Source organism: Anomaloglossus baeobatrachus, chromosome 8 (assembly GCF_048569485.1).
Source record: "Anomaloglossus baeobatrachus isolate aAnoBae1 chromosome 8, aAnoBae1.hap1, whole genome shotgun sequence".
NCBI classification, from domain to species: Eukaryota; Metazoa; Chordata; class Amphibia; order Anura; family Aromobatidae; genus Anomaloglossus; species Anomaloglossus baeobatrachus.
This window is the reverse complement of record NC_134360.1, coordinates 153,598,708-153,611,601: the sequence shown is the minus strand read 5'-3', so window position 1 is coordinate 153,611,601 and position 12,894 is coordinate 153,598,708. Positions and strand designations below refer to the sequence as shown.

At 47.1% G+C, this 12,894-nt stretch overlaps 1 protein-coding gene across 2 annotated transcripts in view; it reads right to left on the bottom strand.

Moving 5' to 3' along the window:
• Positions 1-12,894, bottom strand: part of LOC142249308 (coagulation factor XIII B chain-like) — a 235,905-nt gene that overhangs the window by 102,136 nt on the left and 120,875 nt on the right. For both annotated transcript variants that reach the window (XM_075320941.1, XM_075320942.1), the window contains exon 7: positions 10,551-10,730. In XM_075320941.1, the coding sequence (XP_075177056.1) occupies positions 10,551-10,730 (180 nt within the window). The remainder of the gene's footprint in view (positions 1-10,550; positions 10,731-12,894) is intronic.

Here is a 12,894-nt window from a genome sequence, read left to right as displayed (position 1 = left end):
GCATTGTTCATATTTTTGGAGCTGTCCTAGAATCAGAAGCTTATGGCAGAAAGTGTCTAAAATAATATATTTGATAATACACTCAAAAATAAGTCTAACCCCACAATTAGCTCTCTTATCGATAGATTTGGATACAATAAAAATAAAATACAGGGCCATCGTAATTCATATCCTTCTAGTTACCAAAGTCGAAATAGCGGCACGTTGGAAATCCAATAAAACTCCAAATATTTACGATCTAATAGAAAAATATCCCTTCATAAGTTCTATGAAGAGAAGCATTCTCTGATTAATAACTCTTGGAATAGATTTCATAAAAAATAGGACCCATGGACTAACTTTATTAACAACTATATATACAATTTTAAATCTAATCTAGTTCTAATTCTGGTCTAAACGTAATACGTGATACTTATTCAATTAGTTTAATAAGAAAATTTTTTGTCTACATCCATCTCCTGACATGTTATTTCAAAATCATACTATCGAAATTCTTGATCCGACTGTATGTCATAGTTTTTACCAATGTTATTTGTTTGTTTCTCCTTTTGTATATGTCTATATTATTTGCTTGATATAGCATGAAGTAATGCTATACTGTACATTCTGTTTTATTGTTTTGTTAGAACTGTTTTATGTATAAACTTTGAAAACCTAATAAAAAATTATTGAATCATATAAGGGTACGGTTCCACTTGCATTTTGCATGGATGAGTGCAATCCGATAAGACATCAGATTGCACTCGCACCAGCGCAAAACTATGGGGCAGTGTCCATCTACGATTGATTTCTCATGCCATATCAGTATGCGGAATGAATCGTAGCATGCTGCGTTTGGCAGCGATTCTCGGCTCATAGACCCCATACAAGTCTATGGAAGCGTGTGAAACATTGCACTGCACTCGCATGTCATTAGCCTGTAGTGCGATGTACACAGAAACATGTAGCAGAGGATGAGATGGGGAGAAAGTGCTGCCTCCCTCTTCTCTGCACCTCTAATGCGATCACAAGATACTGTAGCATCACTGTCCATGACCCTCGGATGCTGCTCCCAGCAGGGGGTCATTAGCATATCCCTTCCGATGCTCTCGCATCGGAAGCTGTACACTAGTCAAACTGTACCCTAAAGGCCCTGTCACACACAGAGATAAATCTGTGGCAGATCTGTGGTTGCAGTGAAATTGTGGACAATCAGTGCCAGGTTTGTGGCTGTATACAAATGGAACAATGTCCATGATTTCACTGCAACCACAGATCTGCCAAAGATTTATCTGTGTGTGACGGGGCCTTAATGCCTGCTTTACACGAGTCGACCGATCGTGTGATTTCACGATCGATCGTACCCGCCCCCGTCACTTGTGCGTCACGGGCAAATTGTTGCCCGTGTCGCGCAAAGTCGTGAAACCCCCGTCACACGTACTTACCTGCTGAGCAACCTCGCTGTGGGCGGCGAACATCCTCTTCCTGAAGGGGGAGGGATGTTCGGCATCACAGCGACGTTAAACAGCCGCCGGCCAATACCAGCGGAGGGGCGGAGATAAGCGGGACGTAAACATCCCGCTCACCTCCTTCCTTCCGCATAGCCGCCAGGAGCCGCGGGACGCAGGTAAGCTGTGTTCATCATTCCTGGGGTGTCACATGGAGCGATGTGTGCTGCCCCGGGTACGATGAACAACCGGCGCCATTTTAATTAAACAATTTTTTAAAACTGAGCGACGAGTACACGACTCACGATTTGTGAGCGATACTGCATGGCTCGGAGGTGTCACACGAGACGACGTCGTGAACGATGCCGGATGTGCGTCACGAAAACCGTGACCCCGACGATGCATCGCACAATAGCTCGTCTCGTGTAAAGCCCACATAAGTCTCATCTGCAATGCTAGTGCAGTAGATCTTCTCGACTCAAAATCTGCTGCATTTCTGACTTGTTTAGATGTATACTTACAGGGAACCTGACAGAACGATTTACCCCACAAAGATATTAGGCGTGCTTTATTAGCCTGGCCAACTAAGTGCTGCTGGAGTATGTTCAAAACAGAAGTTTAATGCAATGCTGTTATCATGGCAGCCACAGTGGTTTGATTGACATCCTAGTGTACTACCCCCGCAGCAGCAACCGAGCTGCTCGGATCCAAAGTCGCGGTGGCTCAAGGGGTCTCCGGACCCAGGGGTCCGCGCGGACACTCAAATTAGAAAAAGGGAGTGGAGGAGTATATACACGGGATTAGGAAAGTTCGTGACGCCACCCACGGTGTGTGGTAAGATCACCGCTGCTGTTGGTGAGGGAGCCCCGTGGTGATGGTGTAGCAGCAAGGTGTTTAACCCCTCCGTGGGGAGGGGATTGTGCCCCGGCAGCCCGGTGATGGTGATGAAGGGGTGCCGTTGGGGAGTAGGAGAAGGGTTTTCAGTGTACTCACTCAGTCCTGAAATAACCACACCGACAGCTTGTAAACCAGAGTTCTGAGCACCACTGCAGCTGGGAGGGAGTACGCTTGGGTCCGTGTCCTTGGTGTTGCGATTAGTCTGTGACCCTTTCCTTGGCACCTGTGTTTTCTTCTTTGGACCCTCAAGTCTGAAACTTTTCGGGTCCCGCTCACCCGTGTGGCTAACGGTGTGAGCTTGCTCCCAGGGTTCACGCGTAGGATTTCTTTGGACTGTATTGGGAAAGTCCTATCCCATCGGTGCACTAGTGCCCCAATTTTGGAGCGGGTTGGGGATGACACTTGAAGTCTTCACCTCCGTCGGGAAAAATACCAAGACGCACGAAGCTACTTCCTGGCCTAGGGTCCACGTACCCCGTCGTGCCCTGGCCCCTGCCCGGTGATAGCTCAAGGCCGCCGGTCGCCCTTCTCGGCAGTCCGTGCCCCCTGACACTATCCCCTGCGACCAGGGTTTCAGCTCTTACCAGGCCCAGACCAACGTCTGCCACCTAGTACTCAGGAGCCTTGCTCCACCTCACGAAAGTCACTTCCTTCCACTTTTCCCCTGGCTCAACTCTCACTCTCTTCACTTTCTCCTACCCATGTGGGCGGCCCCATTCCCTTCAGGCCCCCCAATGGTGTCTGGTGGTTACAGTGTAACGTGTTCCTAGGGTTTTGATTGGCTCAGCTGTTAGCAACACCAAAGGACCAGGACCTGTAACCAAGGAGGAGTGGATACTGTGCAGAAGGGCAGATTGCACAATACCCTGGGACGACCTGATAGACCAGGGCGTCACACTAGTGGGAGAGCAGGGAGGAGGAGAAATCTCTTTTCCTCTCTGCACATGCTTTTATGTTGATCCCGCCACTGTAGAGATGATACCAGCAGATTGTTGAAATGTCATATTCAAAAAATATAACCTCCCTGGAGAGCCTAGAAGTACAGGGTTTGCAGTGCTCAGAGATACGACAAAGGTAAGAAAGGCTGAAGTATAAATGTCAAGACTGGGAAAACAAATATCTGAACACACATTTTTCAAAGGTTTTATGGACCAATAAAATGAGTGATTCTTGATAGACCAGATGGCTGGGTCCAAGGCTTGATCAGTAATGGGCAGAAGCCTCAGCTTCGACTTACATTTCAGCAAGGTGAAGGTAAGGTACTGATATGGGCTGGTATAATTAAAGATGATAGCTTGGACCTTTTTCAAGTTTAAGATGGACTCAAAATCAACTCCCAGACCTACTGCCAGTTTTGAGAAGACACTTTCTTCAAGCAGTGGAACAGGAAAATCATGATTTTTATACTTAACAGTGCTCCATTACACGCATCAAAGCCTTCACTTCTTGGCTGCCAGTAAAGGCCTTAAAGGTGAAAGAATAAATTACATGGTCCCCTTCCTCCGCTGAGCTAAACTCTATTGAGAACTTGTGGGAAATTCTTAATCCCTTAAGGATCGAGTGATTTTCCGTTTTTAAACTTTATTTTTTTCCCCCTTTATTCCAAGAATCATACATAACATTTTACATTTTTCTGTCAACGTAGTCATATTAGGGCATGTTTTTCACCACCAAGTTTTATACTTACACTGTATTTGTTAGTCCCCTTTGAAAACTTGAATATGCAATCATCCAATAGACAGTGGCATCTAAAGGGGGCTTTACACGCTATGATATCGCTAATGTGGAGTCGTTGGGGTCACGGAATTTGTGACGCACATCCGGCCGCATTAGCAATGTTGTTGCGTGTGACACCGATGAGCGATTTTGCATCGTCGCAAAAATGTGCAAAATCGCTCATCGGTGACATGGGGGTCCATTCTCAATTATCGTTACTGCAGCAGTAACGATGTTGTTCCTCGTTCATGCTCCGTGTGACGCCGCAGGAACGAGGAAGCTCTCCTTACCTGCCTCCCGGCCGCTATGAGGAAGGAAGGAGGTGGGCGGGATGTTACGTCCCGCTCATCTCCGCCCCTCTGCTTCTATTGGGCGGCCGCTCAGTGACGTCGCTGTGACGCCGCACGGACCGCCCCCTTAGAAAGGAGGCGGTTCGCCGGTCACAGCGACGTCGCCGGGCAGGTAAGTATGTGTGACGGGTCTGGGCGATGTTGTCTGGCACGGGCAGCGATTTGCCCATGTCGCACAACAGATGGGGGCGGGTTCCCACGCTAGCGATATCGGTACTGATATCGCAGCGTGTAAAGTAGCCTTAACATGTTCACAGGTGCGAGCAGAGTTCCACTCCACTTGCAGCTGTTAGAAGCAGATTGAGAGTGGCATTTAACATATTCACAGATGGGAGCAGAGCTGCACTCCACCCATGGCTGTTAGAGGCAGATTGAGAGTGGCATTTGACATGTTGACAAGTGCGAGCAGAGCTCCGCTCTACGTGCGGCTGTTAGAGGCAGACTGAGAGCGACATTTAACATGTTCACAGGTGCGAGCAAAGCTCCACTCCACCTGCAGCTGTTAAGGCCGCTTTACACGCAATGACATTGCTAACGAAATGTCGTTGGGGTCACGGAATTCGTGACGCACATCTGGCCTCGTTAGCAACGTCGTTGAGTGTGAAACGTACGAACGTCCGCTAACGATCAAAAATACTCACCTTATCGTTGATCGTTGACACGTCATTCTAATCCCAAAGATTGTTGCTGGTGCTGGATGCAGGTTGTTCGTCGTTCCTGAGGCAGCACAGATCGCTACGTGTGACACCCCAGGAATGACGAACAACACCTTAACTGCGTCCTCCGGCAACAAGGTGGGCGTCACTTTCTTTCGGCTGCCCTCCGCACCTCCGCTTCTATTGGACGGCTGCCGTGTGACGTCGCACAAACCGCCCCCTTAGAAAGGAGGCAGTTCGCCGGCCACAACGACGTTGCTAGGCAGGTAAGTCCGTGTGACGGGGACTAACGATATTGTGCACCATGGGCAGCGATTTGCCCGTGACGCACAAGCGACGGGGGCGGGTATGATTGGCAGCGACATCGCTAGCGATGTCGCTGCATGTAAAGTGCCCTATAGAGGCAGATTGAGAACGGCATTTAACATGTTAACAGGTGCGAGCAGAGCTCCACTCCACCTGCGGCTGTTAGAGGCAGATTTAGAACGGCATTTATCATGTTCACAGGTGCGAGCAGAGCTCCACTCCATCTGCGGCTGTAATAGGTAGATTGAGAGGGGCATTTAACATGTTCACAGGTGCGAGTAGAGCTCAACCCCACCCGCGGCTGGTAGAGGAAGATTGAGAGCACATTTAACATGTTCACAGGTGGAAGCAGAGCTCCACTGAACTTGTGGTTGTTAAAGGCAGATGATCGCTGGTTATCACAGCCATCATCTGCCAGCAAAGATGTGGGCTCAGCTTGAGAGTTTAGGTTGCAGACGGTGGTCTGGACCTAGAGGAGTCGGACCCCCGGTCGCAGGGGATTTCCTGAAGGTGCCTGAAGCTGTCGAGGAAGACAGTCAGCAGCCTGGCACTGTCACCAGTCCGGGACCGAAGGCATGGTGGGGTACATGGACCCTAGGTCGGGGAGAAGCCTCAGGCAACCCGGCAATTAACCTGAGGAGAACTGAGCCTTTATGATCTGTTCCCACCGCTCCAAAATCGGGGCACTAGCGCAACGATGGGAATAGGGCCTTCCAACCAAACGGTTCAGAAAATCCCAAGCGTGAGCCCTGAGAGCAAGCTCTCATACTTAGCCATAGTAGGGAGCGGGGCCCGGCTAGTTCCATACTACTGGGCCACCAAGTTGAAGAAAAACTAAGTGCCAGGAGGCAGGTCACGGATCACCAGGCAACACTATAGGGGACAGGACCCAGATGAGCTCCCCTCCAGCGGCAGCGATACCCCGAGATTTGGTTTACCCGGTTGTCAGCGATTGTTTATTGACTGAGTGAGTATCTGAGTGACCCCCTGCATCCCACGGCATTCCACCATCCAGAGTCCCGGGGCCTTCCCCTACCTGTGGAGGGCCACGACACCTTGCTGCCCCACTCCATCACCCCGGGTACTCCCAATGGCAGCGGCGGTACTCCCAATTACCGTACACCACGGGTGGCGTCACGAACTATACCTCCCCTGTAAATAGCCCCCTTTTCCATTCGAGTGTGGCCCCCTAGCCCCCGGGTCCGGAGACCCTCGAGCCACGAATAATTATCACCCCCGGATCCGAGTGGTTCGATCCGCTGCAGGGGCGGCACACAGACATATTCTTCTAAGAAAGACAAAACATCACTTTTACTATCCTAAATATTCAGGATTATTAGCCTTTTGGATGTACCAACAGCTCTGTAATTGTTTAATAATAAAATGAATCATCAAAATATAAACTGCCTAATAAGTGTGCTCAGTGTATATCTGGAGGTAAATAGTATTTCTGTACATGACAGATTCCCTTTAAGGATATAGATGGCATATACTATCTACTTTGTATTTCTATTTTGCATTACCTCCTAATAAATATACATCAATAAAATTTTACATTTGTACAAATGTCAAAATCCTAGCATTGCATTACTAAAGTTATTCTTACCTGGTCCCTGCTATTTCAGATATCAATGGGTGTATTTCATACAACCTTTCATATGGCTTTTTGCTTATCTCGCAAGCAGTGGCCATTTTGGAGCCTATAGAAATTATCATCTGAAGGTGCGTACAAACACTGAGATGTGTACAGGCTGCTATGGAGGAGGTGAATATCTCTATTAACGGCATGAACCAGTCTTGTATAATCTCAGTGGTAGTTTGAGTAACATTTTCAGCTTTTTGTTTTAGTAACTTTAGCTATACAAAACACTTTAAATACATTCAGTAGGAGTGAAAGGATTGATTGCTGCGCTGCTGTGTAATAAAGATGCATGCTGGATCTTCAATATGTGATTTCACTCAATGAGTTTCAGAGTTACCCTCCTTCATCAGGAACATCATATTAAGGCTACATTCACTTGACCATTCTGTTTTTGCGGTCCGCAAAAAACGGTCCTGTTTTTCCACGGATGCATCTATGTGGCATCCGCATCTGTCCCGTTACGTATACGGTCTGTGTGTCATCCGTGTGACTTCCGTTTTTTTGCGGATCGCAAAAAAAGGAAGGAGGGTTACATACAGTCCAGGGTATCTGGACGCTGGTCCCCAATTAAAGTCTATGTGGAACAGAATCCAGCGCAAAGGGGTAGGAGCAAGCACTATATACTCACAGATCACCGGCACAGCTGTCACACTGCTCCCGCAGCAGCTCTTTGCTTTTCCCGAGCCGGCCGCTCGTTAGGCTCATTTCATACTCACTGCTTCCCTGCTCACCGGCATCTGTGATTGGTTGCAGTCAGACACACCCCCACGCTGAGTGACAGCTGTCTGACTGCAACTAATCACAGTCACCGGTGGGCAGGTAGATATCGTATAGTACAATAAATAATTAAAAAAAAAATGATGTGCGGTCCCCCACCCGATTTTAATACCAGCCAAGATAAAGCTTCACAGCTGCTGGCTGGTATTCTCAGGCTGGGGAGACCCACATTATTGGGAGCCTGCTAGCCTAAAATATCAGTCAGCTGGCATTGCCGCTTACATTAGATGCAGTCCCAGGACTTTTCCCGGCTCATCCCAAATGCCCTGGTGCGGTGGCAAACGGGGTACTATAAGGGTACTAGCTGTGTAATGTCACCTTGCATCAAGCTCTGGGGTTAGTGATGTCACGGCATCTATCATATTCCCGACATCAATAACCCAGTCAGTAATTAAAAATGGGATCGCTCATTAGGCTTTTGCTTATTCATTGCTTTCCTCGCCCATCGGCGTCTGTGATTGGTTGCAGTCAGACGCACCCCCACGCTGAGTGACAGTGTGCCTGACACTTCCAATCACAGATGCTGTCCCTAGGTCTATATCTTACAGTAAAAATAAATAAAGTAAAAAAAAATTGACATAGGGTCCCCCCATATTATGATATCCAGCACAGATAAAGCCCATGGCTATGGGTTGCAACCTCCAGCTGTGCATTTATCTTGGCTGTGTATCAAACTAAGAGAAACCGCATGTGGCTTTTTTTTAACTATTTAACTAAGTTATTAAATAAAACAGCGTGTGGTCCCCTACAATTTTGATACCCAGCCATGATAAATTCCCACATTGATAAAGACCCCCATCAATTAGATTTGACAATCCCAGCACTTTACCTAGCTCTACCGATTACCCTGGTACAGTGGCAATTGGGTTAATAAGAAGTTAATGGCAGCCCACAGCTGCCACTAAGCCCTAGATTAGATTTAAAAAAGCTGCATGTGGTTCCTCCTAGTTTAATACACTGCCAAGATAAGCGCAAGGCTGGGGGTTGCAGCCTGTAGTCTTATGCTTTATCTGTGCTGGGTATCATAATATGAGGGGACCCTACATCGATGTATGGATTTATTTATTTATTTTTATACTACGATAGATGCGCATAGCGTCTCTGATTGGAAGCAGTCAGCTGACATGCTGTCAATCAGGGTGGGGGCACCTCTCACTGCAACCAATCACAGATACTGGTGGGTGGGGAAAGCAGTGCATATGCATGAAGTCTAATACGCGACCACGGAAGTGAATGGGCAGCCACAGGGGCAGTTACAGTATTCCCTTTACATAGTCACTGGTGTGCATACCTTATCTCCCCATAGTGATGTTTTTTTAGGTTTTTGCACCCAGTTCGGACTTAGAATGGTGTTCCAAACGTTATTCCTATTTGTTAGTATTTTTTCGTTTGTGAACCCTCCCCAACCACACCTATTGCCAATCCACATCATACGCATAAATAGCCTGGGTCTCAGCTTCCCATACACGGTAGGTTTTTTAACTGCATGAGAGGACACACACAAGCTAGGGACCCCAACGTAGAGAAATACTTTGGCGTAGTGTTGGGGCTCTATTGCATTGATCAACTCAGTAGCTAAATTTCACTTGATTCATATGTTCATGGCAGTAATGCAGATTCCATTTTTCACATATTCACTCTTGCATATAGCTATTGGATTTTTCAAGTCAGTATTCACACAGCAGTTTCTGCTATTTCATGTATTCCCTTTACATAGTCACTGGTGTGCATACCTTATCTCCCCATAGTGATTTTGTTTAGGTTTTTGCACCCAGTTCGGACTTAGAATGGTGTTCCAAACGTTATTCCTATTTGTTACAGCTGACACAGACCCTCGGTAAGTATAGTGCACCTGCTCCTATCCCCTATCCCTTCTACCACAATTTTTATTTCCCGGATTCTGGTCCCCATAGACTTATATGGGGACTGGAATCCAGCCAGATACCCGGGATCATTCCCAGGTCAGAACCGGATTTTTTTTAAATAAAATCCGGTTAGGTCTGCAAGTCCCGGTTATCTGCGAGTCCGCCCATTACTGAACAGGATGTCTCCTGGCTGTCTGTGGTCTACCTTCCCTGAGTTACTTGTCTCTGGTTTCCAGTAACCTTGCAACCTGTTAGTGAAGGATGTCACCTACTTGTCTGTGGTTTGCAGCAACCTTGATCACCTACTTGCCTATGGTTTCCAGTATCGCAACCTGCCCGCAGATTCCAGGATATCTTCCTGGCTTGTTTCCAGCTTCCATTGTATTCAGGCGTTTTTTGTGTCTCCGTAGTTGTCTGCTGCTTGTCAACGGTCTTCACTGACCCCTGGTTGTGGTTTAAAGGACATCTTCCTTGCTGTTTTCATGTTTCATGGTATTAGATTTCCTTGTTGCTCCAGAGTTTTGTCTGCTACCTGTCTGCATCTCAATAACAGCTTCTATTTGCCCGAGGTTTTCAGTGCTCTGCTATCTGACTGAGGTTTTTAGTAACTTTGCTATCTGTCTATGGTTTAAAGAACTTCATTAAACTTTTAATTAGTATTCTATGTTAATATTCTATGTGTCCATATTCTACGTGCTCAATCTAGCTGCAGCACCGATGCCCGTTGCCTGTGTGACCATCTGGACCTTGGGCTTTGAGGATCCAACTCACCATGTAAGCCTGCTGTATGTAACAGAATTGTGGCATTGCATGTTTGCTTACCATATGAAATGCTAATTAGAATAAATTACTCTATAATACCACTTACCATGAACACTGTCAGTATATACAAATAAAGCACTTTACGTACATACCAATACAAGCAGGTGGATTGCCCCATATTCCATCTTGACACTGGATTATTTCTGGACCGAAAGTTGTAAAGAATTGCTGACACTTGTATGTCACCATTGAACCTGACTCATAAGTGTTGTTCATAGGTCCTATGATTTTGCCATACATTACTTGTGGAGGCCTGCCACATGGTTTCATTGCTAAAACAAATGAAAAACATTAAATTAAGCAGATTTCAGAACAAAACGTACAAGGATCCCAAGTAACAAGTGTAGAATCAGGCTGAAATGTACTCATTTCTGCCAATTCTGGAGTTAATTTTGGCTCTGAGTGTCCTCTCCCTCCCTCCCTCCCTGTAAGTCCTACATTTCTTTGTAAAGTGCAAAAGTTTATACTAAACAAATATACAGGGACGTTCTGCCCATAGAGGCAGACCACATGGCTGCTATGGGGCCCTTGAGCTGGGGGGCCCTGTTGATGAGTTGACAACAGTCATCAAAAACCTGGAGGTTTGTTTTCTGCCGGCTATACCCTCCCACAGCAAAAACAACACTGTTCAAAAGAAGTTGGAAGGAGGAGCTTAATTATGACAGGCAGCCTGGGGAAGTAACCATTCCAGATTACAGGATAGGAGGGGTGGGACTTTCAGTCATCCAATCCCTGCTGAACCCGCTCTCCTGCAGTACCACTAGCTGGCATTATCAAGCAGCAGAAGCACTGGAGGTTGATTCTGCACTAGTAAAAGGTTGTGATGGATGTGTGGACTCCTGACAGCCTTTAGGCAGCAGTAGTGAGCAGGGCCAGATTAAGGTTGGTGGGGGCCCCTGGGCAGAAAATCTGGTGGGGGCCCCATAACGTTAACATTTTTAGCCATAACAGTAGAGCACGAACCGTAGCATTTAGATATAAATCCAATGAACATTTATCTTATCCTGTTCTGCCACATTCAGATTTACAGTACTACAATACAGATACAGTCCAGGATAAATCACAGCTGTCCACTTACACACAGAAAGTAGAGTTAAGGCTGCTTTACACATTTCGATCTCGTATGCGATCGCACACGCCCCCATCGTATGTGTGGAACAGGCAATTTGTTGCCCGTGTCGCACAAACGATTAACCCCCGTCACACGTACTTACCTTCCAAATGACCTCGCTGTGGGCGGCGAACATCCACTTCCTGAAGTGAAAGGGACGTCACACAGCGGCCGGCCAATAGAAGCGGAGGGGCGGAGATGAGCGGGACGTAAACATCCCGCCCACCTCCTTCCTTCCGCATTGCCGGCGGGACGCAGGTAAGCTGCAGTTCATCGTTCCCGGGGTGTCACATGGAGCGATGTGTGCTGCCTCAAGAACGATGAACAAAGACGTTCAATTTTTAGAAAATGAACGACGTGTATGCAATCAACGTTTTAACGCACAATCAGGGTCGCACGTAGCTGTCACACACTACAATATCACTAACGATGCCGGATGTGCGTCACTTACGACGTGACCCCGCCGACACATCGTAAGATATATTGTAGCGTGTAAAGCCCGCTTTTGTCACATATTTTTTATTGATCCCAATGTTAAGGCAGCCAGGGCCAGCTCCAGGGTTTTGTGGCCTCCGGGTGAGTCTCAGTGGGCCCCATCCACACACAGACACGCACACACACATACAGGCATGCGTATATACATATTTGAAGACAAATTCAGAAAAATACATATAAACAGACAAATATATGCACAGTTATATACACTGACATACATGCAGACACAGACGCATTAGGGCTCGTGCGCACGTTGTGTAATTCCATGCATTTACGCTGCGTATAGCACTGCAGTGTAAATGCATGCGTCCTGTGTCCCCTATACAATCTATGTAGATTGTGCATGATACGTGCACCCATTGCTTTTATGAACGCAGCGATTTGGGTGCTAAAATGTTGACCCAAATCCGTGCGTTCATAAAATGAGCATGTCAATTATTCCGTGCGCTATGGATGCAGCTCCCGCTCTGTCTATGGTGGGGGCAGCAGCCAGAGCGCAGGAAATCGGCTTTTTTTGTACAGAAAAACTGAATCCATTATGCAGTGTTTCTGCAGCGATTTGACGCGCACATGTGCTGTCAAATCGCTGCAGAATATTCAGTAGTTACGTGCGCATGAGCCCTTACAGGTATTAATATGGGAAAGTCGCCAGCAGCCTCACTCACCTCTCCTGCTTGTTTCCGTCCAGCTCCTTCAGGACATGTGGCTGTTTCACGATGGCTGTCACTAACACACATGACTGCACACTGACAGCACTGCTGTATATACATCACAAGAGGGGCTGGGGGCTACAATATATACATTACAGGAGGGGCAGGGGGCATAGACAT